General features: G+C 34.5%; 1 protein-coding gene across 1 annotated transcript in view; it reads left to right on the forward strand.

The window, feature by feature from the left end:
- Window positions 1–1249: 1249 nt before the first annotated feature.
- TMEM236 (transmembrane protein 236) overlaps window positions 1250–27674 on the forward strand; it is a 51874-nt gene continuing 25449 nt past the window's right edge. Inside the window, exons 1-3 of the mRNA XM_052001232.1 lie at window positions 1250–3218; window positions 11955–12027; window positions 23915–24047. Of these exons, the coding sequence (XP_051857192.1) occupies window positions 2962–3218; window positions 11955–12027; window positions 23915–24047 (463 nt within the window). The 5' untranslated portion in view covers window positions 1250–2961. The remainder of the gene's footprint in view (window positions 3219–11954; window positions 12028–23914; window positions 24048–27674) is intronic.

Raw genomic sequence — 27674 nt, forward strand, 5'->3', positions numbered from 1 at the left:
CCTTAATGTGTGTGTGTGTGTGTGTATGTGTGTGTGTCAGTCAGATGAGCTGGTCAGATGTGATCAAAGTCTGCTGTTAAATGTTTAACAATCGGCTTTCCAAAAACTTCAAACTATATACAGGAAACACTTTTAAGTTCAATCCACATTTGAATTTATATTATTTTCTTCACATTAAGTCCAAACAATCAACAAAACAGATGAAGCCTGATTTTATAGTGTTTATAGATTTCTAAGGTATGAATGCTTACAATGACAATCAGCTCTAGATGAACTTTGAAGGGTGCTGGTGATAGCGTATAGTGGACTACAATTCTGGGTTTTTTTTTTTTTTTAATTCAATAGAATCTTACTTTTCCAACTAAGGTGAAAATAGTTTTCAACATTCAGTTTTGTAAGATTTTTGAGTTCTAGATTTTCTTTTTCCCTCCTTTAACCTCCCCCTCACTAAGATAGCAAGCAATACAATTCTATTTTTAAAGCGAAGTAGAAGCAATAATAGAAGAATTTGTTTTAAAGGAGATGAAATGTTTACTAAAGTGCCTGTTATATAGAAATCACTATAGTATTAGTACATAATTGATACTGAAGGAGAATACAAAAATGAGCAAGGCTTCTCTCTTGAGGAAATAATTAAATTATAGTAAGAAATGATAATTCGAATTGAGCCTTCATTATTCTTGTTCTTCAATTATATTTCACAAATGAACAGGAAACAAAGGTATTTTCCATGTGGATATTGAATTGGATTCAGTGGGGTTATCTGGCATTATGTAACCACAAATGTGAGAAAACTGGCACTAGAAGATGATAAAATAGGCCTTTGCATAAATTTACCCTCCTAAATTCTCCCCTCAGTTTTGCAGGGATTTTAGCTATCATTCTTTGGCCCATCAACAATTATCACAGGAAATAAAGTACAGATGCACCAGGACATTCCTGGCTGTTTATACATTTTGTTTCAAAGGACTTGCTGAAAACAATGAACAAATTTAGGAACATAGATGATTTGACTAATCATATAAGAGACTTTCAATTTCCTAGCTTCTGCATGCAGGAAGGAAATAGAAGTTGGAAATGTGAAAAAACAGGTATCCCCCTTGCATTATTGCAAAATTGGGGGAAATGATGATTGCATGAACAGATTCTGATCAGATCTATCAGATTTTTTTCACCACAAATTAAATCTCCAAGAATGGAACCCTGAGGTTAAACTTGGAGTTTGTGGAATCTCATAGAACCCATTCCCCCCCCCCCCTTTTTTTTTTTCTTCTGGAAATATGTTGCAAAAATTTGAAAGGGACCCTTTTATCTCTTCAGAAACAGTATGGCAGTGTGCTGGAGTTGACATCAGAAGAACTCAGTTAAATCCTGCCTCATTACCATTATCAAGTATCATTTAAGCATCATGAATAGTCATTATATGGATCATAGTCCTTAGAGCTTTTAAAAGTGTTTGTTTTAACAGTGCTATTGTATAAATTGTTTTTTCCTCTTCATTTCATTCTCTATCATTTTATAAAAGTCCCCAAAATTGCTTGTTTTTATAATGTTGGTAACAATTGATAAATTGTTCTGCATTAATTCCTATGAGTTTTTAATATTTTTTGGTAATAATCTATTTGCTTATTTCTTATGCCACAACAGTATTCCATCACCTTCAGATACCCCAACTTATTCAATCCTTCCTCAATTCATGGGCATTCCCTTAGTTTCCAGGAAGAGATTATTGGAAAATATATAAAGTATTTAGGTGCTTACTCTCCAAGATGCACCAAAAAAATGTATAAATGGTATTACAAACAATTGTTTGCAGAAATAAAGACAAAATAATTTTTAAAAGATAAGACTACTTAAATTAATAAACTCATTTAATGTCATACCAATCAAAGTAGTATAGGATTATTTTATAGAACTAGAAAAGTGGGTGCTAAGTGGTACAGTAGATAGAGTACCAGCCATAGAGTCAGGAAGACCTGAATTCAAATTCTTCCTCACACCCCCCAACTATGTGACCCTAGACAAGTCACTTACTCCTAATTGCCTCACAAAAGAAAAAAAAAAACGATATTGAAAAAAGAACTAGAAAATGAAATTTATATGGAGGAGAGAAAAGATCAAAAATCTAAAGGGAAATAATGAGAAGAAATAAAAATGAAAAGGGCCTAGTAGTGCCACAGCTTAAATGATACTACAAAGCAATAATTATTAAAAACAATTTGATACTCATTTAAAAGTATTGAGATCAATCAATGCAAGAGATGAGGTCCAGAAAATTCAGAAGAAATTGTATCTAATAGCAGTATTCAATAGATACAAACTCCCCCAGATATTACAAAAAGAACTCACTACTTGACAGGAACTACTGGGAAAATTAGACAGCAGTGGAGAAGTTAGGTTTAGATCAACATTTCACAACTTAGAGATTTTGGGCTACTTTAAAATACTGAGATATGTTTATTTTTTGTCCTAGACAAGGCATGGTAATTCCATTAAAGTTGACTGTTGAACCATTGTTAAAATATGTCTGTATCCCAGTTTCTTGATGGGTAAAATGGGGATAACAGAATTTATTTGTGTCAAGAGGAATTTATGTGTGAGATAGCTGTATTGTCCTAAGAACTTTGTAAGTATAAGGTGGTATGTAAATATTAATTGATATCACAGAGTTTAATAGTAATAATATTTTTGACCAGTACAAAAAAATGAGGTGTAAAACTCATGACTCATGATCCATATGCAGCTAATCTAGGAAATCACTTTCCCAGATATGTTGTGGTCATTAAGTAGTGAGGTTTGAACCCTATAAGAGTCCATAAAAGAATAAAAAAGTCAGTGGTTAATGTGTGCATGTGTGTGTGCTCCTGCAAAGAGCTTGAACATAGTTCAGAACGGTATCTTTATATTTATTACTGATTATCGAGAGGGAAAGCTTTTTCTCCTAAGAGGGGCTGTTTCAGAATGATCTCCAGAAAATTAATCAAATTCCTGGTTTATGAGATCCTAGAATTTGCTGCTTTTTTTATCCCAACGCTTGTGGTGGCAGAACAGTTTGCCTCAGCATACAACGAGACGAAGAACAGTTCGGAGAAGACATCTTATTGGCTTATTGTGTCCGTTTCCATTGCTTATGTGGCCTTGGTGGCATTGATAGTTTGGGTTCCTGTAAAAGTTCTCTTATACAAAAAGCATCATCTCTGCTCCAAAATAAAACAATGGTAAGTGAATCTTGGTAAGACATCTAGCCAGGGAATCGGAGGTTGGGTAAAAAACTTCTATGATACTTCTCTAAGTTGCAAGCTGAGACTCATTATGTATAGTGTTTCTCTGGTTCTTTTTCCTTTCATCCTTTGGGCTTACCTCAATGCTTGGTAGGTAGTAAGTGCTTAATGTTGACTACTAATCGGAAAATAAAACATTCTCCTGAAATTTTAGAAAAGGTTTTCTATGTTGGAAAAATAGCAAGTTGCTTCTATTACTTTTTAATATTAAACATCAACAAATATGGACATTTTGATGTAGAAAGAATATGCAAAAAAAGATTGTATGTGAAACTGAACTTAGGTACATTGGTATTTATTAAAGTTAAAATAACAGCAGTAACACTTTCTATCAGTCTCTTATAAACTTCCTTTTGTTCTTTCTGTGAGTTTTTAAATGTTTCAGTGATGCTCTTTTCTTTTTAAATTTTGCATCATTCACATTACCCAGATATATTGATAACTAAGAAATGGTATGCAGTATGAGAGTATAATTTTCCTGAGAAAGTACACATTACAAATTGTTGTTCTTGCAATTGTGTCTGACTCTCCATGACCTCATTTAGGGTTGTCTTGGTAAAGATACTACAGTGATTTGCTATTTCCTTCTCCAGTTCATTTTACATATGAGGAAACTGAGGCAAACAGCGTTAAGTGATTTGCTGCGATCACATAACTAGTATGTATCTGAGTCCAGGTTTGAACTCATGATGAGTCTTCTTGATGTGAATAAAATTAACATGAATTCACAATTGTTATTGGATTTGAGAACTGAGTAGATTACACTAACCAATAGTATTTAAATGATGAGAGGCTGTCCAGTACAATGGATAGAAGGGAGATTTTGGATTCAGGAAGATCCCTCTTCAAGTATTTCCTCTCACATATTTTGGCCCTGGAACATAGACAAACTGCTTTACCTCAATAGCCCAATTGATTCTCTGATTCTAGAAGTTGCTGCTGAGGTACCAATATAGATTGGGTAAGGAGCTTATTCACAAGGCTTTCTCTAAACCAAAGACACTACAGGTCTTAGATGATAACAAAATTTAAATGCTTTATTAAGAGAGTTAAACATTAGACCTACTTCTTCTGCCTATAAAATCTTAGATGCAAGAAACTAGAAGTTGAATTTTATTCTTACACAACAGTAAAGCTAACTTTGTGTTTTCAAATTCTATCTTGAATTTTGACAGTCTATCTGTATGTGATTTTTAATTGTCCAGTTCATAAATTCTTACTCATAACTACTTTGATATATTGATAAAGTCTTTTTCACTTGAAATTGTTTGCTTTATTATAGGCACATCCTGGACAATACTTTTAACTCCTTTCTTAAATTTTATAATTTTCAATAAACAAACTTTTTTTCTTTCCATCCCATTCCTTTCCCCTTCCCCCAGTCTTTATGCCAGAAAAAAAAAGCAAACCAGTATAATTCCTACACTGACCATGTCCAAAAATGTGCTTCATTTTGAATCTTTAGTTGGATACATTTTAAAATAAAATGGCAAGATTTGATGTAATTAAAGACAAGTTACAGTTAGTTATACTTGTAGAGAGGTCACATTTAAATATCTATAAGCATACCTGAGGGAGGGGAAAAAGCATATAGGAACAAGTTTCCCTATTTTAAATATAGTTACATACTTAAATAAATGATCTAATCTTTTCTAATGCATTATTTATGTCCTCTGGGGAAAATGAATATTTTCCATTGTGATTGTCATTTTAATTTTGAAATTGAACTATACTGAATGTGTAAGAGATTATATATATTCAGAAATTCAATATATACATGGATTTGAATATAAAATTTTAAAAAAATGATTAAAAATAGGAAGGGAAAGTTCTTCCTATTGGAAGGGAGGAAGAGAGAAAGAAAGAGAGAGAGAGAGAGAGAGAGAGAGAGAGAGAGAGAGAGAGAGAGAGAGAGAGAGAGAGAGAGAGAGAAGGACTAAAGTGAAAGGTGAAGTGCTCTCAAAATATCAGTAGATAATGAATGTAATTTCACTACTCATACTTAGCTCCCAATACATTTTTATTGCTCAATATTTTTCAGAAGCAAATCCCACAAATCTTGGAGTTATCATGTCACTAGACATTTAGACTTTTGGGAAGTTTCACTTATATCCATAGATTCCCAAAAGTATCTATTGATTATTTGGGGACTCACATTTTCATTATCCTAAGAATTCTCTGAGCAGAAGGGGACACAGATAAATGAGGTCAGTTTGTTACTGCCATATTACATTTAATATAAAATTTTAAAAGTATATGTGATACGAGTTCACAGTTTCACATGCAACCCTCTCTTTGTTAAATTCATGAAAAAAAAAGAAAAAATTTTTCTCTGAACTATGTAGGTAGTCCCCCCAAATCCAGAGAGGCTGTATTTGAATAAGGGAGTTTTGAGGGCCCAGATACAGAAATATTACATTTAATGTAATTTTTAAAAGTATATGTGATAAGAGTTCACAGTTTCACATGCAACCCTCTCTTTGTTAAATTCATGAAAAAAAAAAAGAAAATTTTTTCTCTGAACTATATAGGTAGGCCCCCAAATACAGAGAGGCTATATTTAAATAAGGAAGTTTTGAGGTCCCAGTATACAGAAATGATTACCAATTTAAAAGTTCTCTTGGCTTAGGAAGGATCTGATAGGGAAACTCCTAGGATTTAACCTTAGCTTGACTCAAATTCTTGGAAAAAACTCAGAATCACAGTAGTATTTTAGGCCACCATTCCCTTTTAGCAGAGAATCAGGAAGCAACAAGTTAGATGCTAGGGTTCCTGTAACTTTTGCTTTTTTTTTTTTTTTTTTTCCCTCTGATGAAAGAGCCTCTTTTGAATGTGGTATAAGCCAACATTATAAATAAAGCCTTTATTTCCCCAGACTATTCCAGGAAGTACACTTGTAGTTTCAAGTTTCAAATTGTTCTTGCTAGGTATGAGTGTTTGGACACTTTCTACCTGGAAAGAAAGTTTCATATTTATAAGCTCAGTAAAGCACCAAAGCTAGTTTCTTTTGACTTTTGACCATCACTGCCATTCTATAACCTCCTGGACTCTCACCTTCTATGACCAGAAAAGCCAGATATATATCAGGAAAAGGATTGCTCTTGCACAATGGTTAAAATTGCCTTGAATCGTTTGAGTACTTTTATATATGATCATGAACTTGGAGCAATAAACAGGAAGCCAGATGTCTGAAAATTGACGCCCTTGTTGTATAAATGAGAGTGATACAGAAATAACAGCTGCCAAGGGAGATGAGCCATGTTGAAAGTAAAATTACTTTAATAGTGTTTTAACTATCCTCATCCCATTGAGGATTCTGACTCCCATTTGTAGACTGAAAGTGCTAATTCACAGGTAGGTAATGCTTATATTTGAGCCCTACATTTGTGAGTCAGAAAAACTCATTCAGTCCTACCTCAGACACTTATTGTTTTTTTTTTTTGAATTAATATCAGTTTATTCCTCTATAAAATGGAAATAATAATAACACCTACACTACAGAGTTGTTATGTAGAGTAAATAAGATATTTTGAAGTATTTGACATACACCTTGTACTTAATAGATTCTTTTTTTTTCATTTTTTATTTAATGATTATATTGACAACATTATCCCTTGCACTCGTTTCTTTTCCGATTTTTTTCCCCTCCCTCCCTCCACCTCCTCTCCTAGATGGCAAGCAGTCCTTTATATGTTGGATATGTTGCAGTATATCCTAGATACAATATATGTTTGCAGAATTGAACAGTTCTCTTGTTGCATAGGGAGAATTGGATTCAGAAGGTATAAATAACCCGGGAAGAAAAACAAAAATGCAGATAGTTCACATTCGTTTCCCAGTGTTCTTTCTTTGGGTGTAGCTGCTTTTATCCATCATTTATCAATTGAAACTCAGTTAGTCTCTTTGTCAAAGAAATCCACTTCCATCAAAATATGTCCTCATACAATATCGTTGTCGAAGTGTATAATGATCTCCTGGTTCTGCTCATTTCACTTAGCATCAGTTCATGTAAGTCTCGCCAGTCCTCTCTGTATTCATCCTGCTGGTCATTTCTTACAGAACAATAATATTCCATAACATTCATATACCACAATTTACCCAGCCATTCTCCAATTGATGGGCATCCATTCATTTTCCAGTTTCTAGCCACTACAAACGGGGCTGCTACAAACATTTTGGCACATACAGGTCCCTTTCCCTTCTTTAGTATTTCTTTGGGATATAAGCCCAATAGAAACACTGCTGGATCAAAGGGTATGCACAATTTGATAATTTTGGGGGCATAATTCCAGATTGCTCTCCAGAATGGTTGGATTCATTCACAACTCCACCAACAATGCATCAGTGTCCCCGTTTTCCCGCATCCCCTCCAACATTCATCATTATTTTTTCCTGTCATCTTAGCCAATCTGACAGGTATGTAGTGGTATCTCAGAGTTGTCTTAATTTGCATTTCTCTGATCAATAATGATTTGGAACACTCTTTCATATGAGTGGTAATAGTTTCAATCTCATCCTCTGAAAATTGTCTGTTCATATCCTTTGACCATTTATCAATTGGAGAATGGCTTGATTTCTTATAAATTTGAGTCAGTTCTCTATATATTTTAGAAATGAGGCCTTTATCAGAACCTTTAACTGTGAAGATGTTTTCCCAGTTTGTTGCTTCCCTTCTAATCTTGTTTGCATTAGTTTTGTTTGTAAAAAGGCTTTTTAATTTGATGTAATCAAAATTTTCTATTTTGTGATCAGTAATGGTCTCTAGTTCATCTTTGGTCACAAATTTCTTTCTCCTCCACAAGTCAGACACTTATTGTTTGTGTGACTTTAGGCAAGTCACTTATTTCTCTTGGCCAGAGTTTCCTTGACTGAAAAATGGGGTTAATAATAGCATCTATCTTACATGGTGGTTGTGAAGATCAAATGAGAACTAAATGTAAAGAGCTTTGCAAGAAAAAAAAAAGCACTATGAAATATATTCAATTTAAGAAGCATTTATCCAACATCCACTATAAGCAAGGTAAGGAGTTTATATCCTGTAGACAAGTAAAATAAGGCATTTATACAGATAAGTAAGAATGAAATAATTTGATGAAACACTAACAATTAAGGATATGGAGAAAAGAAGGTGATTTCTGTATTGAATCTTGTAGGAAGTGAGGAATTTTTTAAAATAACTTTTTATTGACAGAACCCATGCTAAGGTAATTTTTTACAGCATTATCCCTTGCACTCACTTCTGTTCCGATTTTTCCTCTCTCTCCCTCCACCCCCTCCCCAAGATGGCAAGCAATCCTTTACATGTTAAATAGGTTACAGTATATCCTAGATATAATATATGTTTGCAGAACCGAACAGTTCTCTTGTTGCACAGGGAGAATTGGATTCAGAAGGTATAAATAACCCGGGAAGAAAAACAAAAATGCAAGCAGTTTATATTCATTTCCCAGTGTTCTTTCTCTGGGTGTAGCTGCTTCTGTCTATCCTTGATCAATTGAAACTGAATTAGCTCTCTTTATCGAAGAGATCCAGGAAGTGAGGAATTCTTGCTGTAGGAATGAAGAGGGAATGCATTCCAGATATATGGAATAGCTTGTGCAAACATGAAGAGGTCAGAGATAGACTGCCAAATTTTGGGAACTGAAAATCATGATCAAATCAACCACTTTGGTTTCCCTTGTAAAGGGGAAGACTGACAAAACTAGAAAACCCAATACTCCAATAGTTACTCAATAAATTAATTGTTTTTATGCCCTATTTAAGCAAATGCTCTTGTCTAAAATTTAAACAAGGCTTTGTTGCAAAAACAAGCAAGAACATTAATGAGAACTCATATTTGCATAGTGTTTTATAGGTTGAGGATTTGAGAGCAAGCCTAGTTGGAAATACAAAGGGCTATTGATTTGGGATCAGAGGAAGAAGTTTCCAATTCTACACTGTTTTGGACATTTAGTCTTTACTGTAAATGTGCTGCTTCCATACTGACCACATTTCCTCCCATCCTGAAAACACTCACATGATCGTCTGTGCCCTCTAGTTGTCCTCCACACCACTTTTTCCTTTTGTGGCTAAACTTCTTGGGAAAGTGTATGCAATAAGTGCCTCTATTTCTTCTTCTCCAGTAATAGTGAAATTCAGAAAGGGTAAAGGTTGGGGAAGGAAGTGTGGAGGGGTGAAAATAGTGATCTCCTTTGCTTTGTAATCTCATAAGCTCTCATAGGTTCAATTATCTTCTCTATGTAGCCCCTAACCTCTCTGGACCTCCATTCTCACATTTCCAACTGTCTGTTGGACATTTCAAATTGGATTTCTTGTAGAGATATTAAACTTGACATGTCCAAAACTGAACTCATTATTTTTTCCACCCCTAGTCCCAGCCTTTGTCCTTTCTGAATTTTCCTATTATTGTAGGGGCTATGAACATCCTCCCAGTCATTAGACTGGAAAGATAGATGTCATCCTTGCCTCCTTACTTTCTTTCACCTGCACATATCTATTGCCAAATCTATCAACTTTACCTTCATAACATCTCTTACATGTGCCCTTCTCTCCTGTGACAATCTTTCATCCAAAGCCCTGGTACAGGGCTTCATCTCTATGCTTTGCAATAGACTACTGATTGATCTCCCTGACACAAATCTCTCCCCATTCCAGTCCTCCATCCTCTATCCTTTTGTCAAAGTGATCTTCAGAAAGTGACCTATGTCATCCCCTTCCCCTTACTCAGTAAGTTCCAGTGGCTCTCTATCCCTTCCAGGATCAAACTTAAATACTTTGTCATTCAAATCCTTTCATAACTAGTTCCCCATTTTCCCCTACACTTTCAGGTTTCTTACGTCTTACACTCCTCCACAAAGTATTTTGTGATTGAGTGACATTGGTCTTCTTGTTCCTTGAATAAGGCAATCCATCTTTTAGGTTCAGGCATTTTTTTTCTGGTTGTCTCCCATATCTGGAATTCTGTTTTCTCATTTCAGCCTCCTTGATTCTCTCAAATCTCACCTAAAACTCCACTTTCTACAAGAAGCTTTTCCCTATTTCCCCTTAATTCTGATGTTTTCCCTCTGTTGATTATCTTCAATTTATCCCATATATAGCTTGTTTTGTCTATTTTAAAACTTATTTTACTTATAATATTATTTGTTTTATTTTTTATTTATGCTGTATATAACTTATTTACACATAGGTCATTGCATAATGTCTTCCCCATAAGATTGTGAACTCCTTGAGAATAGGAACTTTTTTTTTTAACCTTTATTTATATTCCTAGAGTGTCTGGCACATAGTAGATGCTTAATAAATGATAATAGTTGACCTGATTTATTGACTGTATACTACTAGAATGATCTTGGTAAAATCACTTCCTTTCTCTAGATTTCTTTAATGTTTGATTTATAAAACACAGAGTGTTGGACTAGATGATCTTTCTAACTATAAATCTAATAGTATATATTCATCTTCATAAATTCAGGATCCAGCACAGTGCCTGATACAGAGCAGGTTCTTTAATAAATATTTGTTTATTGATTAATTAACAAAGGTTTGTTGAATTATACATTCCAAACTTTTCCCCCTCACGACAACCCTATGAAATAAGCTGTGTAATTATCATTAAGTTCATTTTCCAGATGAAGGATCTAGGATTAGAGGAATAGATGATTTTTTTCAAGATAATCTACTAAAAGAAACAAATCCAGGTTTGGTACTGGAACCCACATTTGCTGATCGCAAATCTAATGTGTTTTTTTCCCCCCACATCATTTAAAAAATAGTTCCTAAGCTGCCAGCTGTTAGGTTAGCCAATTATTAGGTGCCCCAATGAAGACAAGGGTCAGACCTCATCTTCTTCAGTTCAGATCTGGCCTTAGACACTAACCAGTTGTGTCACTCTGGGCAAGTTACTTAACCCTGATTGCCTAAGTTTTCTCATCTGTAAAATGGGCTGGAGGTGGAAATGGCAAACCACTCTAGTATCTTTGTTAAGAAAATCCCATATGGGGGCAGTTAGGTGGCGCAGTACATAGAGCACCAGTGCTGAAGTCAGGAGGACCTGAGTTCAAATATGACTGCAGATGCTTAACACTTCCTAGCTGTGTGAACCTGGGCAAGTCACTTAACCCCAACTGCTGCAGCAAAAAAAAAGAAAAAAGAAAAAAGAAAGAAAACTCCAAATAGGGTCACAAAGACTTATACATAATTGTAAAAAAAAAAAAAATAACAAAAGTCTACTATTTTATTATTGACACATTTTCTCCAAAGATTAGTTTTTGAGCCAGATGCAAAATCTTGTGAGCTTGCCAGAGTCATCTTTATTTGCACTGGTCTGAGATCCTTAAGTCTTACCCAAGATTCTTGTCAATTAAACATGATAACAGCAAATGTCACTTTACATTCTACTGTAAGCTAAAAATTCCAATGGTTAATATGCATATGTTTTTTTTTGAGCATTATTTCAAAATCTCTTACTCTTTTAGGTGAATAATTTGAGGTGTGTGTGTGTGTTTATGTGTGTGCATGCATGTGTGTTCCCACTTTGAATCATTTCGGAAATGGAAATAGGGAAGGAGGAACTTCTTAGAAAAAAAACTGTCCTTGAATTTGCAAAATATAACAGGAAGTGGTAATCCTGTAAATTATTGCTTTTGTTTACTTGCTTATTTTTTTCTTTGCTAGGAGACCTCCTTTGATGATATGTATGATATTCACAACACTTCCATCCTTTGGATTTTCTATAGCAGCTGCAGAGGTAAGTAAGAATGATTTCTAGACTAGATTAACTTTGAGAATACTGGGGGATGCTTCAAGGCTCTGACTGTCCCCCCTAATATCTTTTTCACCTATTATCTTTCCTTATCTGACCTCAAATCCATTGAATTATGTTTAAATGTTTAAAACTGGACCTTAGAGGTCATTTAGTCCAATGGTATCAAACTCAGATAGAAACAAAAGGATCAGATATTGATCTAGAAATTCTCATTATCACCTTGCAGTTTTATTTATTTTGTTAAAATTTCCCAATTACATTTTAATCTTATTGCCCTGCATTAGGGAGTTTTGTAGAGCTTTCTTGCATTCAACCCAACTGGTTCTTTACAGAAGAAAAAACTCAGGGTAGAGATTGGGTGATTTGCCAGGATTTGCCAACCCATGAAGTTGAACCCAGATTCTTCCACTCCAAATTCAATGCTCTTTCTCACTGTGCCACGCTACTTCTTTTTTTCCCGTTTTTATTGATTGTGCTAGTAGATAATTAGTATATGGGGTCCATGGCACTCTTGAATGGCAAAGACTCCTCTTGGAACTCACTCAGGACTTATTTGTCCTCAGAAGAGTGGGTGTTCCTGAACTTGGCGATCAACTCTGATTGGTTAATGATGATAAGAATAACTATTATAATGTGAGTTGGATCCATTTTTTTTTTTTTTTTTTAGTTTTCAACATTCATTTTTGCAAAACTTTGTGTTCTCAAATTTTTCTCCCTTCTCTCCTTATCTTCTCCCTCCTTCTGATAGGAAGTAGTCTAGTGTAGGTTAAATATGTGTCTCATTACTTTAAAATTCCTTTCAAAATTCCTACCAATAGAATCAAATAGTGGTTTGGTGAGTAGAGCACTAATCCTGGAGTCAGGATGACCTGAGTTCAAATGTGGATTCAGGCACTAACTGTGTGACCCTGGGCAAATCACTTAACTTCTATTGCCTTGCAATAATAATAATAATAATAATAATAATAATAATCCTACCTATAGGATTATTCTTATGCGACAAGATGATAGGATCATAGAATCTGGATTTGGAAATGACATCAGAGATCATCTTGTCCAGGAGCTCTTAACTTTTTTTTTTAATTTTTAATAGCTTTTTATTTATTTTTTATTTATTTATTTTTATAAATTTTATTTATTTATTTTATTTTATATGCATGGGTAATTTTACAGCATTGACAATTGCCAAACCTTTTGTTCCAATTTTTCCCCTCCTTCCCCCCACTCCCTCCCCTAGATGGAAGGATGACCACTACATGTTAAATATATTAAAGTATAAATTAAATACAAAATAAGTATACATGTCCAAACTGCTATTTTGCTGTACAAAAAGAATCGGACTCTGAAATATTGTACAATTAGCCTGTGAAGGACATCAAAAATGCAGGCAGGCAAAAATATAGGAATTGGGAATTCAAGTAATAGTTCTTAATCATCTCCCAGAGTTCTTTCGTTGGGTGTAGCTGGTTCAGTTCATTATTGCTCCATTGGAACTGATTTGGTTCATCTCATTGCTGAGGATGGCCAGGTACATCAGAATTGATCATCATGTAGTATTGTTGTTGAAGTATATTATGATCAGGAACTCTTAACTTTTATGTGTCACAAATCACTATGGCTGTTCGGTGAAACCTCTGGGTCCCTTCTTAGAATAATATTTTTATGCAAAGTGTCCTAAAAGTCTTAATTCAATTTTAAGCTAATAAGGTTATACATATAGGTATATATAAAATGAAAAAAACTCAGAATTTCAAAGAAGCAGCTAGGTGGCTCAGTGTAAAGCGCCAGATCTAGAGTCAAGAAAGCTCAAGGTCAAATTTGGCCTCCAGTATTTCCTGGCTGTCCAACTCTGGGCAAGTCACTTAACCCTATTTGCTTCAGTTTCCTCATCTGTCAAATAAGCTGAAGAAGGAAATGGTAAAAGAGTCCAATATCTTTGCCAAGAAAGCTCTACATGGGATCATGAAGAGTTGGATGTAATTGAAATGAATGAAAAACAAGAGTTACATTCTCTCTGTCTCTGTCTCTTTCTCTCTCTCTCACACTCATAAGACACACACATACATACATATATGTATATAATTTTAAAGTTGATGAATCCCAGATTATGAATCTCTTCATTTTTTTTGATGACTGTTAGAGGGATCAATTGTTATACTTAAAGCTGCACAGTAGAAAATAGAGCCAATGCTCAAGAGCAGATCCTGATTTTGAATCCAGATTTCCTCATGCTGCAAGATTACCAGCAGAGAGTCAGAGTTATGTTACTGAGGAAAGGAAGGAAGAGCTTCGGGGACTGTCTAATCTGCACACTGTCCTGGTTAACAGTAAATGTCAGACCCTGAGATGACAAAATAAAGACTACTCTTTCTCCTTTTACACTGAAGTTGGAGATAGAGGATGAGAACATGAAAATAATAAGTTCTGATTAGCAGAGGAATTGAGGGAGAGGTTGGGGACACTGATGGGAAAGGGCAGGGCTTCTATGTGGGACTTGGAGAAACAGGTAATTAAAGAAGATACTGTGAAGTACTGCTTGAAGAGTAACACCAAAAAGAAGGAAGAGAGAAACCAGAAAGGAAAAAGATTCTTCTTCAGATTTTGTCTTCTTGAAATACTTTTTTAAAGACCAAACTTCCCAATTGGAGTTGCAATAGGAATAATTCACTGCATAACCATTAATTCTGTGTTGGAAGAATATGCTATACGAAGGTATATAAAATGTTTACTCATTAGCATTTATTTCTAAAAACCTTTAATATTTAAGGTAATTCAGGATGAAAAAGAAACATTCTAAGGCAGAGACCACAACATTTTTTTGTCATGAAATCCTTTGAAAGTCTTTTGAGGGTCCTTTTTAAAATAATGTTTTGAAATACTTGAAATACAGTACATATAATTACAAAGAAAATCAATTATAATAAAATACAAGTACCAAAATTCTATCTAAGTTCATGTATTACAGGTTAAGAACCCCTTTCCCGAGAGTTTTGTTGATACAGTTTGGGGAGTCTGTGAACTTATTTGGAAAAAAAGACATCTTTATTTGCATTGATGTCTAACTGTCTACTAAGTCTGCTAAGTCATATGAGTTGCAATCTGCACCGATGGGAGTTTCTTGCATTGATGAAGTAACAGAATCCTAGTATTCTTGTCTATTTGGACACATTCGAACAAAGATATAAGTAAGTTAGCAACAAACGATGGGAAAGATTGTTTCCCTTTCCAAAAAGTAAACCAGGCAAATTCACAAGATTACTGGATAGATGTTCTCTGGAAAACTTAAGAGTACTTTCTCTGAACCATGCATAAAAATCAACTTTAATTTATTGAATGTTTACTATGGGGAGGTCTTGTAGTTATCAAAAATCAACATTGAAACTGAAAAACATATATGGACAATCATTAAGTAGTGTGTGAATTGTCAGAATTGTCTAAAAATGTCATTCAACATATGCTTATTAAGCATCTGCTGAGCATTGAAGATGTAAAGATGAATAAAACTGCTGCAATCCTTTGAAGAACTTAAAATCTAATAGTGATGAAAAGCTGTGGAGTTGACATAGGATAGAACTAATGAAGTATCACCACAATAGAAAAGGGGAGACCTTAGTGCTATACCAATCAGACTTCCAAGAAAATATTTTATTGATCTAGAAAAAATAACAACAAAATTCATATGGAACAATAAAAAGTCGAGAATCTCAAGGGAATTAATGAAAAAAAAATCAAATGAAGGTGGCCTAGCTGTACCTGATCTAAAATTATATTATAAAGCAGCAGTCACCAAAACCATTTGGTATTGGCTAAGAAATAGATTAGTGGATCAGTGGAAAAGGCTAGGCTCACAAGACAGAATAGTCAATTATAGCAATCTAGTGTTTGACAAACCCAAAGCCCCTAACTTCTGGGAAAAGAATTCATTATTTGATAAAAACTGCTGGGATAATTGGAAATTAGTATGGTAGAAATTAGGCATGGACCCACACTTAACACCATATACCAAGATAAGATCAAAATGGGTCTATGACCTAGGCATAAAGAACAAGACTATAAATAAATTAGAGGAACATAGAATAGTTTATCTCTCAGACTTGTGGAGGAGAAAGAAATTTGTGACCAAAGATGAACTAGAGACCATTACTGATCACAGAATAGAAAATTTCGATTACATCAAATTAAAAAGCTTTTGTACAAATAAAACTAATGCAAACAAGATTAGAAGGGAAGCAACAAACTGGGAAAACATTTTCACAGTTAAAGGTTCTGATAAAGGCCTCATTTCCAAAATATATAGAGAACTGACTCAAATTTATAAGAAATCAAGCCATTCTCCAATTGATAAATGGTCAAAGGATATGAACAGACAATTTTCAGAGGATGAGATTGAAACTATTACCACTCATATGAAAGAGTGTTCCAAATCATTATTGATCAGAGAAATGCAAATTAAGACAACTCTGAGATACCACTACACACCTGTCAGATTGGCCAAGATGACAGGAAAAAATGATGATGAATGTTGGAGGGGATGCGGGAAAACTGGGACACTAATGCATTGTTGGTGGAGTTGTGAACGAATCCAACCATTCTGGAGAGCAATCTGGAATTATGCCCAAAAAATTATCAAATTGTGCATACCCTTTGATCCAGCAGTGTTTCTATTGGGCTTATATCCCAAAGAAATACTAAAGAAGGGAAAGGGACCTGTATGTGCCAAAATGTTTGTAGCAGCCCTGTTTGTAGTGGCTAGAAACTGGAAAATGAATGGATGCCCATCAATTGGAGAATGGCTGGGTAAATTGTGGTATATGAATGTTATGGAATATTATTGTTCTGTAAGAAATGACCAGCAGGATGAATACAGAGAGGACTGGCGAGACTTACACGAACTGATGCTAAGTGAAATGAGCAGAACCAGGAGATCATTATACACTTCGACAACGATATTGTATGAGGACATATTTTGATGGAAGTGGATTTCTTTGACAAAGAGACCTGAGTTTCAATTGATAAATGATGGACAAAAGCAGCTACACCCAAAGAAAGAACACTGGGAAACGAATGTAAACTATCTGCATTTTTGTTTTTCTTCCCGGATTATTTATACCTTCTGAATCCAATTCTCCCTACGCAACAAGAGAACTGTTCGGTTCTGCAAACATATATTGTATCTAGGATATACTGCAACATATCCAACATATAAAGGACTGCTTGCCATCTAGGGGAGGGGGTGGAGGGAGGGAGGGGGAAAAAAATCGGAACAGAAACGAGTGTCAATATAATGTAATTATTAAATAAAAAATTAAAAAAAAAAAAAGAAAAAGAAAAGAGTACTTCTGATAGGTGTGGAGGTACTTTGGAAAGCAGTGCATCTTCCTTAAACAATAAATGGTCACCTATTTTATAAAAAAAAAAAAAAAGAAAAGGGGAGACCAAGGGATTGCTTTTGGTATTAAAAGGAGGTAGATGCCTGAAAGCTTCTCCAGAAAGTTGGCATCTGATTTAGGCCTGGAAGGAAGAAAAGTATTTCAATGGGTAGTGATATGGAAGGAGCATGTTAAAGGCATGGGTCTAAAGACTCATGTTCATCACTTTCTTTATATTTTCATTGCTACCATATAGAAACAGAGGGCTGGAGAGGGACTTTATAGCAAGACTGATGGAAATTGTTCCCTGTGATTAGGAAGCCACTGGTCTAAAGCTGGAAGGGAATTAATATAGGAAGTTCTCTAGTTGAATTCTTCATTTTTTTAGTTGAGGAAATTGAAGTCACAGGAAGTTAAAGGATGTGCTGAAAACCACACAGGAAGTTAAGTGTTAGGAATGAAATTTGAGACTGATTTTTTTCTTAGCCTTTTAAATTTATTTATTTTTAGAGTAATAGCTTTTTATTTTCAAAATGTAGTTTTCAACATTCATCCTTGACAAACCTTGTGTTCCAGATTTTTCTCCCTCCCTTCCCCCCATTCCTTCCCCTAGATGGCAAGTAATCCATTATATGTTAAACATGTGAAATTCTTCTATACATATTTCCACAATTATCATGCTGCACAAGAAAAAAAGGGGAAAAATGAGAAAGAAGACAAAAAGCAAGCAAACGACAACACAAAATGTGAAAATATTATATTGTGATCTACATTTAGTCCCAACACTTCTCTTTCTGGATGCAAATAGTTCTCTCCATTACAAGTCTATTGGAATTGACTTGAATCACCTCACTGCTGAAAAGAGCCAAGACCATCAGAGTTGATTATCATATAATCTTGTTGTTGAGTGTAATGTTCTACTTACTTCATTTAACTTCATATATTTGCATTTTCTGACTGAGAATTGCTCTTAGTTCCATTGTACCACACTACCATCACCTCCATCACCATCATCATGGCTAGCATTTATAAAGCATTTATTTTATGTGTTAGACTTTGTACTAACCACTTTACAAATATTTATCTCGTTTGGTCCTCATAATAATCCTGGAAGGAAGGTGTTGTTATTATCCCTGCTTTACAGGGGAGGAGATTGAAGCAGGAAATAGAGGCTAACTGATTTGCCCACTATCAAACAACTAGATACTGTCTGAGGCCAATTTTGAACTTAGCTCTCCCTGACTCACACCTAGTGTTTTATCCATTGTACCATGTAGCTGCTAAAAACATTTCTTTATATTGAACTTGTTCTAGATATTAAATACTTTGACAGAATTTAGAACTTTTAGATATGCTTTAGGATGTTTGTCATTTGCCTTAAATAGAAATATTTTTAATTTGATGACATTAAATGGAGAGGGAGTCTTTAGCTTCTCCTTATATTTATTTTTTCATTCTTTCCTTTTGCCTTGACACTTTTTCTTTGAAAAAGCTCTTGATGTCTTTTGTCTTTAAACCTACAGTTAATTGTAACCTTCCTATTGAAGCATCCTTTGTAACAAAGAGATAAACAACCTCTTATTAAGTAACTTTTATGTGAGGACAGTTTGGTGGCATCATAATATACAGAACACTATTATTTACCAAGGAAAATGATCTTTGGATTAGGAAGACTTCCTGAGTTCAAATCTGTCCCCAAATACTTATGAACTGTGTGATCCTGGTCAAGTCACTTAATCTTATTTGCCTCAGTTTCCCCATCTTAAAATGATCTGGTAAAGGAAAAGGCAAATAATTCCAGTATCTCTGCCAAGAAAACCCCAAATAGGATCATGAGGAGTTAGACATGACTGAGAATTGACTGAATAACAATAAAATTGTATCAAACACTTTGCTATATACTTTACTGATATCTTATTTGATCCTCGCTACGGTCCCATGAGGAAGGTGCTGTTACTATCCTCATTTTATAGTTGAGGTAACTGAGGCAGAAATCAAGTGGCTTGCCAAGGATCATACAGTCAGTACGTCTAAGGTCAGATTACTCTTTCTCCAGGTATTACTATTTCTCCTGTCACGACTTCTCTTTTTTCTATTCTTCCTTTTTCCTTTCTTCTCCTTCTTTTTCTTCTCCTTATCCTGTTCTTCATTTTAGTATTGCACCTTCTCCTCCTCTTATTCATAACTGCTGAGCCTCCCCTGGTGTCTTGTACATTAATAGTTGATTAGTAGATAAAATCTTCCCTTAGCAGAACTCATTTACTAAAAGGGCATTGTAAAAGGGCAGTAGGTACAAAATATTTCCTCTTAGAAAACTGTGATATACTCAGAACTTGTGAGAAGAGCTGATACAAATTTAGTGTATACTGTAAGAGTCATAAGCATAGGAACCCTGTATAACCAAAGTAACTTGTATATCTGATCTTCTCTTTCTCTGTTTTATGTAAGTAAGCATCTAGAGATATAAAACTTCCCCTAAGCTTTTGCTGAATCCCATAAATTTTGGTATGTTGTCTTTTTATTGTCATTCTCTTGAATAAAATGATTGATTGTATCTATGATTTGTTGTTTCATGGATTCATTCTTTAGGATCAAATTATTTCATTTCCAATTACTTTTGGTATATTTTCCCCTAACCTTTTAATATGTGTTGTATCATGATCTGGAAAAGATGCATTTACTATTTCAGCCTTTCTGTGTTTGATTTTTAGGTTTTTACATCCTAATATATGGTCAATTTTTGTGTAGGTTCCATGTGCTGTTGAAAAAAAAATATATTCCTTTCTGTCTCCATTTAATTTTCTCCAAAAGGCTATCATACCAAACTTTTCTAAAATTTTATTTACCTCCTTAATTTCTTTCTTATTTATTTTGTGGTTTCAGTTATCTAGTTCTACTAGAACAAGGTTGAGATCCCTCACTAGTATATTTTGCTGTCTAATTCTTCTTGTAGTTCGGATACTATACCACTTGGTGCATATATATGTAGTATTGATATTATTTCATTATCTATGGTACCCTTTAATAAAATGTAGTTTCCTTCCTTATCTCTTTTAATTATATCTGTTTTTGCTTTTGCATGATCTGAGATCAGGACTCCTCTTTTTTTATTTCAATTGAAACATAATAGATTCTGCTCCAGTCTTTTATCTTTACTTTTTATGTATCATTCTGCTTTAAATGTATTTCTTATAAACATCTTATTGTAGGATTCTGGCTTTTAATCCAGTCTGTTATCCTCTTCTATTTTATGGTAGAATTCATCCCATTCACATTTACAGTTAAAATTACTAACTCTGTATCTCCCACTGTTTTATTTTCTCTAAGTTATACTTTTCTCTTTCCTTTCCCCCTTTCCCTCCTCTCCATTGTTTTGCTTCCGACCACCACTTCCCTCAAACAGCCCTCTCCTTTTACATCATCTTCCCTTTTCCTATTTCTTTCCCCTTCTACTTCTGTTCTCTTTTCTATTAGCCTCCCTCTTTTTTTCCCCTTTCCTCTCCTACTTCCCTATAGGGTGAAACAAGTTTCTCTTTGAAGCTAAATATGTCTGATAGTCTCTCTTTGAGCCAAATCCAATGAGATTAAGGTTCACACAATGCTCATTCCCCTCCCTTATTTCCTTTTTTTTTTGCCTCTTCATGTGATGTGATTTATATTCCATTTTATATTCTCTTTCCTCTTCTTCCAGTAACAATCCCTTTTTCATTGTTATTTTTTATATCATCATGATAAAATCAAAGTATACCCATATCTTCTAACTATATCTTTAACAGAGATACAGTTTTCAAGAGTTAAACATATCATTTTCCCATATAGAAACATAAACTTTTTTAATTTTTAAAAGAAACTAAGTTTTTTCCCCCATTTTTACCTTTTTTTTCTTTTCTTTTGTTTTTGAAAACTTTTCTATTCAGCTCTAGTCTTGTCATAAAAAATAAGTGAAAATTCCTATTTCATTGAATGCCCATCTTTTCCCTGAAAGAGAAAGCTTAATTTTTCTGGATATCTGATTCTTCGCTACAATCCAAGCTCCTTTGTCCTTCAGAATCTCATTTTCCAGTCCCTTGGAAGCTGCTAAGTCTTGGGTAATCCTTGTGGCTCCTCGATATTTGAATTATTTCTTTCTGGCTGCTTGCAATATTTTCTCCTTAATCTGATAATTCAGAAATTTAGCTACAATATTCCTTGGGGTTTTCATTTGGGGGTCTCTTTCAGGAGGTATTCAGTAAATTCTTTCAATGGCTATTTTAGAATATTAGGGCAGTTTTCCTTAATGTTGTCTTAAAGATGTTTTCTAGGCTTTTTTAAATCATAGTTTCAGATTTTCCAATAATTCTTAGATTATATCTCCTGGATCTATTTACAGGTCAGTTGTTTTTCTAATGAGGTATTTTATATTTTCTTCATTTTTTTTCTTTTCTTTTCTTTCTTTCTTTCTTTCTTTCTTTCTTTCTTTCTTTCTTTTTTTTTTTTTTTTTTGGTTTTGTTTGACTGATGCTTGATGTCTCATTGAGCCATTTGTTCAATTCTAATTTTCACTGAATTATTTTCTTAAGTTAGCTGTTTTATCTTCTTTTACATTGGTCAATTGAACTTTTAAAGGAGTTATTTTGTTCATTGGATTTTTTTTTCCATTTCACAAATTCTGTTTTTCAAGAAGTTGTTTTCTTTTCCCACATTGTCAAATCTATTTTGTTAGGAGTTATATGCTTTTTCCATTTCTCTACATCTATTTTTAAAAGAATTTTCTTCAGATGATATCTGTGTTTCCTTTTTCAAACTCTCCTGCAAAGTTCTCATTTCCTTTCCCCATTTTTCTTCAAACTCTCTTTTAAGATCCATTTTGAATTCTTCCAAAAGAACCTTGTAAGATGGAGACCAGTTTTGGGGACTTCATCTGGAGATATTTAGGCTTTAGGTGTCCTTAGGGTTTGAGATCTGTTCTTCCCTGCCTCCATAAAAACTATCTATGGTCAGAGCTTTCTGATTTTTTGCTCACTTTTAAAGATTGAGGTTTGCTTTTAGGACAAAGGGGAGATATCCAAGTTTACACCTCCCACAATCTCACTCTATCAGAGGAGGAGTCAACCTTCGGGTTCACACCTTTAAGAGATCATATATAAGAAACTGTCAATCTCGGTGAGGGTCAGTTGGGAGATTGAGAAACTAGGAGTTGGAGTTGAGCTAAAGGCAAAGGACTAGCAACGAGAGCTCTTAGAACCAAAGAAAGCTAACTGGGCTATTTTGGAAGAGACAGTAAAAGATTTGAACTTTTATTAGCTGGCTGCATTTGAGGTGATTATTGATCTGAATTGAAATGAAGGCTGCCTCCAAAAACCTCCCCAAGAAACCTGCTCCCAGAGAACTATTATATTATACAAAAGAAGAGAACCCCACAGGTAATCCTATTAGCTGATGGAAGATGGTCACACACATAATCCTTAAAAGCTTATTTTATTCCATTGAAAGGCAATCCTAACAGGAAAGCTAAGAACTATTATAGCCAGTGGCAGCAGCATGAGGACATCATGAGAAGTAGAAAGTCCTTGAAGCATTACAGTTTCAGATATACAAGTTGGTAGAGTCAAGATGGCAGAGAGAAAGGTCTTTGAGCTCTTCCTAGGTTCCCTCAGAATCGATGCCAGATTAAGCCTCTGAATGAGTTTTGCAGTAACAGAACCCACAAATATTTGGATTATAACACATTTGCAGCAGAAGATATTTTGGAAGAATTTTAAAAAGGTTTATTTTAATTGGGCAGGGGGTGGTGGCCGAGTGCTGACAATCTAGGGCAAAGTGATTTCCACATTGTGAGCATCTTTTGGGAGGCTCTTTGCCAAAATAAAGCAGTATTGGTGACTCTGTCCTAGTTCAGAAGGCGCTGGATCAGCAGACTAGCTGTCATATCTCCAACTCAGCTACACAAGACAAACAGTGAGTGCCTGAACCCCAGAATAACATAGGATTTGGCCACACTCACCCAGGATAGGAAGGAAGGCAACAGCACCAGCCCCAGAGCAGCGTGAAGCCGCTGTTGCCTGTAAAGATAGATTCAAAGAATCTCCCCTTTGTCCTAAAAGCAAACCTCAATCTTTAAAAATGAGCAAAAAATCAGAAAGCTCTGACCATAGATAGTTTTTATGGAGGCAGAGAAGAACTCCAATGTGTGAGCCAATGTGTGAACTCTCAAAGGTGTAAACAAGCATTGTTTCTATCAATTTCATTGAGTTAATACCTGTTCAAGTTCTGTCTCATAACAATTGCCCACTTCCACTTCACTTAGAGAAAGGTCTTTAGACTTTATAAAAGGATCACAGGATAGAAGCCTCTTATTAATCAATTGGCAATTCATCTGTGATTAATTGAGCTGGGGGGAAGGGGAATGAAATTCCCTTTTATGTCAGGAAAGTTATTTAGATGCACTGTTCCATAGTGGCAAAAGATATTTCAATGAAGGACAATTATATAAATGTTTCTTATTGGTTTTCTTAAAACAGGTCAAAATGAATGTCTCCAGCACTGCATGTGAAACCTTACCTGACTTTTCAGTATCATTGGTTCTGGGTTCCTTAATTATTGTTGATATAATTGAAAAATTGCGAAAATATCCTCTCAGAGGAAGACTAATAAGTAAGTAATACTTAAAAACATAAATTATTTTTTAATCTGTAATATATGATACCATCATCCCATTTAAACTTCTCAAAGATTTGATGATGTATTTTTTTTTAAATAACAGGGTTTACAATTATATTTCTGAGAGAAATTAACTAAGTACTTTTTATTATAGTTATGAGAAAGAATGGGATAAGTAGTGCATTAGTAATTCCTTCTAGGTTGCTACAGAGATCATTTAAATTTACTTCATGTCATGGGTCACAGATTTCTCACTTAGTCAAGATTTCATGGAAATTTCTTCATTTTCCGCCCTGGGGTTCTTATCACCAGCCACAGTGATTCTCATTTATCTGTATAGGAGGGGTTTTGGTTAAGTGAATATTATATATTATTCACTTGTTTATAGGATATTTCCTAGATTTCCCACTAGCCCCAAAATAAAACATATCCAGGAATGAGCTTATAATCTTTCCTCTAAAACATATTTCTCCTGATTTCATAATTGTACTGTTTCTCTGTAAAACGTTGATTCATACAGCATCTTGTGTTTGCAGCATTGTGCTATACAGTGTCTGGCACATGGTAGATGCTTAAGAAATATTACTGACTGATTATCTTTTAACATATCTTGCATCTCAAGTCCTGTCATTTTAACTTTGCCAGATCTCTCATGTTCATTTCCTGTGTCTATTTCCATTGCCATAATCTTAACAAAACTTTCATTTCCACACCCCCCCCCCTTTTGCAACACATTCCCTTTTTCTTACTTTAAAAAAAAGAGCTCTGAATTCTTTTCCTTGCACTTCCTCCTCATCACCTAATTGAGAAAGTAAGAAAAACAAAAACAAAACCAATAAAAATATGTATAGTCAAGCAAAACAAATTACCCACATTAACCATGTATCTTCCCAAATAAACTCTTCAATCTACACTAGGAACCCATCATCTCTCTATTAGGAGATAGGTAACATATTTTATCCTGAGTTCTCTGAAATTATGAGTAGCCATTTCTTGATTAGAGTTCCTCTTTCAAAGTTATGTATCTTTATAATACTGCTATAGATTCATAACAGATCATTCTATCCCCACATTTCTCCCTACTTGACTCTGTCCTTCATATTCTAACAGAGTTATTTTCCTTTTGGTATGCTCTAAATCATTTAACATCTCTCCATTTTCTATTGAATAAAATTCATATTATTTAACAAGGCATTGAAGGCACCTTATTAGAAGAAACTATTTACAAATTTGAAAGTTCCTTGAGGATACCCCATGATATAGCCTAAATTGTGACTAAAATGAATTACTTGCTAATTCCCTGTAGATGTACTTTTCTATCTTCATTTCTTTGATGACACTGTTCACTATGTCTCTACTCAAGCTCTGTGTTTTTTGCATTTTCATCATATTTTTGTATTATAGTTATCTATTTATGTGTCATGTCTCCATATTAAGTTATTGAGTTTTTGAATGAAGAAACTATCTAATCTAAAATTTATAAATCTCTCAGTGTCTAATACAGTGCTCTGAACACATAATAGTTACTTGCTAAATGGAAGTGAACAGAGTTCTACATAATATCATGCACCTATTTTTGTTATTTTTATTGACACTTATTTATTTATTTATTTATTTATATTGACACTTTTTATTTTAAAGTCACATTCCTTTCCTTCCTGCTCATCCAGAAACCATTCCTCATAATAGATTTTAAGAGAAATAGAAAAAAGCAGTTTTTACAAAAATAACTAAATTATTGATGTATCTACTAGTATATGAATTTATATTATACCCACATTCCCCCATCTTTCATCCAATGAAAGGAGAGAGATGCATTTTCTTAATTCTTTTATTCAGAGCCAAACTTGATCATTATGGTTATAACACAATGTCTTATTATCTTTCTGTTTTTCTGTTTGCATTTTAAAAATCATTGTTTATATTGTTTTCCTCATTTAATTGTGTGTTCGTTCTTATGAGTCTTCCCACACTTTTTTGAATCTTCCATATTTTTCATTTCTGATGGTTCAGTACTATTCCATTAATTCTAATATTATAATTTGTTGGCTGTTACCAAAGTTAAGTCATACATAGCCTTCCACACCTATTCTTTAAGAGTTTCACTTTAGGAAAGAGAGAGATTTGATATGGGAAGATCTTTTAGGAGGCAGAATCAATAAAACTTGGCAACTAATTGAGAATGTGGGATGTGACAGGGTATGAATGTGATCCTCTCACTTCTCAGCTGTAAACCATTTAATAGCTCCCCATTTTCTACTGTGTAAAATTTCATATTGTTTAACTAGGTATTGAAGGCTGTTTACCATTATTCATATTACTCTCTGTGATATAGCGTAAAATGTGACTAAAACGAGTTACTTGCTAATTCTCGCAAATCCTGGGGTAGAGGGGAGTAACTTCAAGGTTTCGATCTTTAATGATGAGGCATTTTAAATTTTGTATATTGCCTAGAGTCTTCTACAGTGCTGTGTAAATAGAAGGCATTCAACATGTATTTTTGATTCAAATTGTACTGGATTACTGCAAACATAGTTTAATATGTCTTTTATGATTCAGAAGGCACTTAATGTTTGTTCAGTGTCTTAATGACATCGATCTGAGCACATAGGACTGTAGAAACAGAAGATTTCACAAATAAACTGATTTTTGAGCAGACTTTTGAAAGAGGCATTTTTGATTCAGAAGTGAAGGGGCAGAGCCTTCCAGGCATGAGTGAAATCAAGTGCAAAGACATGGAAACTGAAGAAATGTGTCAATCTGTGAGCAACAGCAAAGAGACTCCGAAGTATGATGTAAATTTTGGTGCCTTAGACAAAGTCCTGATGACTCTACTCTAGGAGTAGAACTGGGGGCAGATCACAGGCTCTCTTTAACCCACCAAGTCTCATAGCATGTACCAGAACAATGTTTGTGAAGAGCTCTGCCTGCCTTTAAGATCTTTCTCAAATCCTCTGAATCTTTAGGTTGCTTTTATCTTTCAGCTTTCTTCACATGAGGCTGCTGTACATCAGCCTTGTTGTTGCTGTTGTTATTGTTGGAAAGGGAGCATGCATTCCATAGTCCCTCTTCTTCCCTTGCTCTTAAATTAGTCTAGTGCTTCCCAAGATTGTACCCACTTAATGGAGGATGATCCCTTCCTGGATAACCATCTGCTCTGCCTTCCAGCGCTTGGCCACTCAGATCTATGGTGCAACGTCTCTGCAGACACATTAGGGTCCTCTGGTCCCAGGCTCTAGGAATTGCTATACTTTGCTTCTTATTTTAATATCACTCTGGCAGAATTAGACATTATTTTAGGTGACTTCTGGGTCACCTAACCAAAAAGATAGAGGACTAGACATTTTTTCTGACCTTGATAATCTTTCAAAATTTCCAAGTAAGAGTTATACACAAAAGGTAAAGTAATTGTAGCTGTCTTCACAGATACCAAGGAGTTTTAGGAGGTAACAACCTGATGAATTAATAGTATAGAAGGCTGTCAGCTAATTCTTATTGTCATCACTCCCTCCTCCAATGATAAAGATGATCTGGCAGGGTGCATAGGCTTGGGAATCCACTCAACAATTTTCTTTTTGCTGTTGTAATCTCTGTGACTATTTTCTGACCCTGCCCTTACCC

The sequence above is a fragment of the Antechinus flavipes genome, chromosome 5 (genome assembly GCF_016432865.1).
Source record: "Antechinus flavipes isolate AdamAnt ecotype Samford, QLD, Australia chromosome 5, AdamAnt_v2, whole genome shotgun sequence".
Classification (NCBI taxonomy): domain Eukaryota; kingdom Metazoa; phylum Chordata; class Mammalia; order Dasyuromorphia; family Dasyuridae; genus Antechinus; species Antechinus flavipes.